General features: G+C 42.0%; 1 protein-coding gene across 1 annotated transcript in view; it reads right to left on the reverse strand.

Annotated features, from left to right (window-relative positions):
• SCIN (scinderin) overlaps positions 1–4,170 on the reverse strand; it is a 66,024-nt gene extending 61,854 nt beyond the window's left edge. The window contains exon 1 of the mRNA XM_033087956.1: positions 3,852–4,170. Coding sequence (XP_032943847.1) covers positions 3,852–4,050 — 199 coding nt within the window. The 5' untranslated portion in view covers positions 4,051–4,170. The remainder of the gene's footprint in view (positions 1–3,851) is intronic.
• Between the last annotated feature and the right edge of the window lie 1,830 nt (positions 4,171–6,000).

Raw genomic sequence — 6,000 nt, forward strand, 5'->3', positions numbered from 1 at the left:
CACAGTCAAGATACTGTATAGTTCCATCACCAAAAAATCCCTTGTTGCCCTTTTATATCTACACCTACCTCCTTCATGTATCACCCCTGTCATAAATGACATCACACAGTATGGCACATTTTGGGCAATTTTTTTTTTTTTATTCAGCATAAGTCCGTGAATGTTCATCCAAGTTGCTGTGTGTATCAAAAGTTTGTTCATTTTTATTACTGAGTAGTATTCCTTGTTATTGATGTGCCACAATTTGTTTAACCAGTCACCTGTTAAAAGATATCTGGGCTGATTTAAGTTTTTTGTCTATTCAAATAAAGCTGCTATGGACATTCATGCATAGGTTTTTACATAAATAGACATTTTCATTTCTCTAGAATAAATGTCCATGAATGGAATTGCTGGGTCATATGGCAGTTGCACATTTAGTGTTGTAAGAAACTGCCCAGCTCTTTTGCATAACGGTTGTACCATTTTCTACCCCTCCCCCAAGCAAGATAGAAAAACTCAGTTTCTCAGCATCCTCGCCAGCCCTTGTATCAGTTCTTCATATTGTATATATTTGTAATCCAACTCTTTGGGTTCCCAGTGCCTTGCATAGAGTGTAGCTACCACCGACTAGTTATACCATATATGTTTGTCATTCTCAAATATAGTTATGTAAAGTTTAAAATTGGCAAGGAGAAATAGTGAGGGTGGGTGTTTGTAGCCTAAGTCCGGCATGGGACAGAGAGTAGCTTTATCGCCTAGCCCTGCTCGTAGACACGATGCTGTAACTAACCAGATGCAGAATGTAGATGCTTTTAAACCACTAGATACAAAGCTGAAATGCTTTTTACAAAGGACCAACGCAGCACGTTTCAAATTATATGCAACAAATTCTTATTTTGTAAAGAAAATAATAAAAAAGCAATCGGAGATATGCAAGGGTATTATGGAAAGTCACTGAAGGAGAGACCAGGGAAGATAACTCTCTATTCTCCTATTTCATGTCCCACTTCTTCCTTACCCCTTTCTTCCTCTTACTTAATCTGTTTCTTCATTTCTACTGTATGCACCTTTTTCATCTCAATTTGATTTAATTTCACTCCCTTTCACCTTCCTTCCAACTGATTTCCGTTAGTCAAACTTTATTTTCTCTTGAACTTTAGCTTTCCCTCTTGGAACTTTCTCTGAAACTGTCTGATTGATCCTCATGAATTTATCTAAATTTAGGTCTTTGAGTAGAATATTTTGGATGAAATCCACCTTGCTTCAGGGAACACCTTGCTTCAAGTAGGAAGAACTGCTGAATAATTCCATTGAAAGGCCTGTTGACTATTTTACTCTAAACTTTTCCATGTTCCCCATGATTTTCACAACACAAGATCCCTCCCAATTACCCTCATTTTCCTTTTTTCTGTTAAGGCTTCTGTTTCCCCCTAACCCCAGACACTGAGTGTCTCTTTCACAGTGCTTACCCCATTTTACCTGTGTTATATCATGTTTTGCCTTATTGCACCTTTGAGATTATAAACTTTCATAAAGGTTCATAAATTGTTCACACACAAAAATGCCTTCTACAATTCTGGACACATTTTATAATTAGTGAAGAAATTAATTTGCTTTCTTTCCAACTTGGGGCCGGCAAGAATGCTCCCACAAAGAGAAGTGGCAAGAAGAGCCACTCAGTGAGGTAGTGACCAGGGAATACACCATCAATAATCACAAGCACATTCAAGAAGCGTGCCCCTAGGGCACTCAAAGAGATCGGAAATTTGCCACGAAGAAGATAGGAACCCCAGATGTGTGAATTGACACTAGACTCAACAAAGCTGTCTGGGCCAAAGGAATAATTCCCCATAGCATATACGGGTGTGGTTGTCCAGAAAGCGTAATGAGGATGAAGAGTCACCAAATAAGCTCCATACATTGGTTGTACCTGTGTACCTGTCCCCACTTTCAAAAACCTACAAATAGTTAATAATGTGGATGAGAACTAACTGCTGATTGTTGAATAAAGTTATAAAACTGCCCTAAAAAATTAACTTACTAATTAACCCACTATTAACTTCAGTTTTAGCAGATCTTTAAGATCATATTTCTGCTCAGAGCATTTTCTATTACATTTTTAAAATAGGTTAAGTACTAAATGAATAATTAAGTTAATAATTAATAATGATTCTCTGTAAACCCTAGGAAACATAGTGCTTAAAGACCTTCTTTGGATAAGAAGGAATCTATAGTGTTAAAAAAGTGTGTTCAAAGCCCTCTTGCAATCTTCTGACAAAGTCAAACTCAGCTGTTGTCTACAGCAAGATACGAAGTTCTGTCCATTTCAACAAAATGACAAATGTAGCATTTCAGACACTTTTATTGATTCCAGATCCAAGTTCTGGATGGAAAGACCAAGGTGAGGACACTATTATTCTATCTAGCATCATTCATTTATGAACAGGATTATATACTAATGTTTCAGTGTTTTCTTATAGAAAATGTAAATAGATCACTGATAACAGGAATAGTGACATTACAGTGGGAAACCAAAATGAGTTTGGAACTCAGCTTCAGCATCCTCAAGCAAGCACATTTTAACATCAAAATCTATAATGAGAACAACATCCTTTCTCCCTCAAATGTATTTGCCACTTGGAGTCTCCACCAGGTGTTAACTAGCATTGAGAACAGCGCTTCCCAGTGAAGCTGCTGTGGACATTCCTGTATAGATTTCTGCAAGAATATCATGTCCATCACAGATTTATTGAGAACATCGTTTCTCAATGTTTTCTAGCATACTTTCTTAAAAATCTTCAAATGTTATTAATAAAAATGTTGGCTTCCAGAGTCTTCAAAACCTGTAAGTGTGTGTGGTTTTGTGTGTTTTCCCATAAGCTCAGGAATAAAACTGAAAATAAGAAACACAACTCCAGGGGAGGCAAAGTAGTTTAAAAAGAAGGCAGCGGAGGCTCAGATAATCGACGCGTTGTTAGATGGGTGTGCTCACTGGGGCTGGATCTCACCGGGAGAGGCAGGGCATTCAGGATGTTTACGAGTAAAAGTAGAAGGTGGAAAAAGTAGAACACACAAGGCCCAGTGTCCTGAGAGCCTGGCGCGAGCGCAGCCCAAAATAATTACTGCTGAAGGAGACGTTTTGTTCCACACAGTGTCCTTGTTCAAATCGATACATACTAATTTAAAAGTAATTACAATTAAAGCAGTTCATTTAAATAAATAGGCCATATATACCGGGAGCCCATGCCTCTATCTAAAAGAAAAACAAATAAATAGGCCATATAAAGCTATTAAATTGTTTCCTGCTTCCATCCAAAGTCTTTAGCGTCCTACTAAAGAAGAATTTGTTCGCTACACCTGCGAGCAGCACGGTGCAAGCAGGATCCTGATTTAATGCACGAAGACCACACACACAGGAATTAACCAAAGCAAACAACACAAAACTTCTCGCCAGCTGCGGCGGGTGCCCACAAACTTGTTTGACTTCATCTCTTCCCTGACGGGGTAACCAGGACTGAACTTGTCAGCGGGACTTGGCCAGAGCCAGGGTGCGCCAAGCAGCGGGCCGGGAAAGGAGTGGGAGTTGGAGCTGGAAGGTGAAAGGGGGAGGAACCAGCCCCCAAACCCGAGAGATGGACACCACAAAGGTGCAAGGCAGGGAGGGGCATGACTGCCCCTGACTCCGCCGCGCGCCGCGTTTGCAGGAGCGGGTTCTGAGAAGGTGGCCAGCCTCGAAGGCGCGTCCCCGCGGGAGTGCAAACCAGGCCAGCCCCGTTTGCCCTGTCCCTTCCCCCAGCCTACAAATCGCAGCCCCACCGAGGCCTCGCCCCTCCCGACCTGGTCCGGGTTCGGCTGCCCGCCTCCCTTACCCAGCCAGAAGTGCAGACGGTAGGTGAAGCCCCGGCACGCCCTGGTCGTGTGCAGCACAAGGTAGGCATCCCCGACGTAGAAGTCGCCGTGAGCGCTCTTGGGCACCGGCACCAGCTCCAGCTTCTCGATCCTCCAAACCTGCAGCCCCGCCTTCTTGCCCGCGCGGGCGAACTCCTCGTGGTACAGCTCCTGGGCCATGCCTGGCACGCGATGCTCCTGAGAGGGGGCGCGGGGCCCTGTCGACCGTGGAGTCGGACTGAACCGAGAGCGTCGGGAGGGACCCTCTTCGCCGCGACTTTATAGGTTTGCCCTGCGGGGAGGCGGGGCACCGAAGCGGGAGGGGCCAAGTGCCCAAGCAGGAGTTGCTCAGCAGGAGCCCGTCCCTCCCCGGGGGGAGCGCTGCGCCTAGTTCCAAACTCCTACTCCCATCCCGGGTCGGAGGGGAATCGGGGTCTCCAAAAATTGAGATCCGGAGGGAATTTATAGAAACTCCTGGAAGTGCCTTCTCCAAGGAAGGGCGTTATCCCTGGCGGCAGATGGAGGAGATTAAAAATAAAAAGTGGTTGGCGCATCGTTTTGAAAAACTTGATTGGCCAGGTAATAATCATCCTAATCATCAACGCCATCATTCCATTGGCCAGGCTCTCCATTCTCTGTCTTGATCTTCCCGGTTTGAATAAATCTTGAAAAACAGCACGTCGGATTTCTTGGAAAGAATGAAAACCTGGAAGGCTGGCGGTCCTACCCCGGGGGACAGAGCTCTGTAAATCCCCTGGGGTTCAGGAGCTGGGGTGAAGCTCCTTGCCACCGGTGTCCTTTGGCCAAGAAAGTTGCTGAAAAGAACAGGTGCTCTCAGGTTGGGCTGTTTGTAGCTGTGACTATGCTTGGCCTGCTTTGTGAGTTACCTGTTCTCTAGCTTCAAGGTGCTCATTTTCTCATTGTTTTCCTTACCGTTTTTGCTTTTCCAGTGCAAGCAAAGCACTGTAAAATACAAACGGAGGTTTACTCTTTATTTTGCATTCATTTAACAGAAGCAAAGGATTTTACTATTATTGAAAAAGCAAATCAATCTCTAGATAAAGAGTAAGAAAGATTATTTTTATGTATGTACATTTTTTGTCACTGTTTCCCAAATTACAAGAGTCCCCAAAAGTCACCAATAATGTACAATTTGATTTTTTCTTAATTAACTTGTTTTTAAACAGGTATTACATGTCCATGGTCAAAAAAAAAAAATTGAAAGTACAAGCTGTGCAATACAATTTATCTCCATTTCACCACTTAAGAAAAATCTCCTGGAATTTTCCTGTTTTTTTTTTTGTGTGTGTGTCATTTGTTATAGGTTGACATACTGATTGAGAAATATTATTAGCTACATTCTCTTTTTCTCTCCTAACCCAGAAAATGAAGAGCAGATGTGTGAGGCTCATTTTACAGATAAGGAAACTGAGGCTTTGAAACTTGTCAGAGGTCACTCAACTGGTGACTGTCCAAAGAATTCAAGCCCATTTGTGTCTAATGCAAAAGCCCGTGCTCTTTACAAAAACTTATTCTTTCACTCCAAATTATTTGGCCAAGATTTGTTTGCATAAGTGTAGTTTATATTTTCATTTTCTTCCAACTTGTTCCTCGAGAAGCTTCTGATCTAGGTGTCCCATACAGCACCAAGTTTAGTTTTAACTTTGTAACTGAGCCATTATACTTGGATGTCTTGGTTTCCTCGTCCGTAAAGTGAAAATCATTTGTTCTCTTCCCTTCTTTAGGGAAACAAATATGAGAACTGATGTTCTGGACTTAGTTAGTTAAATATCAGAGTTATCACTTAAGTTCAGTATTAGTGATAATTCCTCCTTTCAGTGAAGGAATTCCTTTTAGTGGAGAAATAAAAAACAACTTTGGCATAGATAAGTGAAATTCCCTCTCATTTAGGCCAGGACTAAGTGAGGCCTGGGCTGCACCAAAAAAAGGCTCAGTAATGAAGAGGCAGTATACTATTTTGAGGCAGTATTTTAAAACAATCAAAATTAATTGAAAAATCATAATAAAAACAACAAAATTTCAAATAAAGGCATACTTGTTAATAGTGTTGTACGAGGCCATGTTGGAGGCTGAGGCCTTAAAGGAAAAATACTGATCTTCCTATACGTA

The sequence above is a fragment of the Rhinolophus ferrumequinum genome, chromosome 20 (genome assembly GCF_004115265.2).
Source record: "Rhinolophus ferrumequinum isolate MPI-CBG mRhiFer1 chromosome 20, mRhiFer1_v1.p, whole genome shotgun sequence".
In the NCBI taxonomy this organism is placed as follows: Eukaryota; Metazoa; Chordata; class Mammalia; order Chiroptera; family Rhinolophidae; genus Rhinolophus; species Rhinolophus ferrumequinum.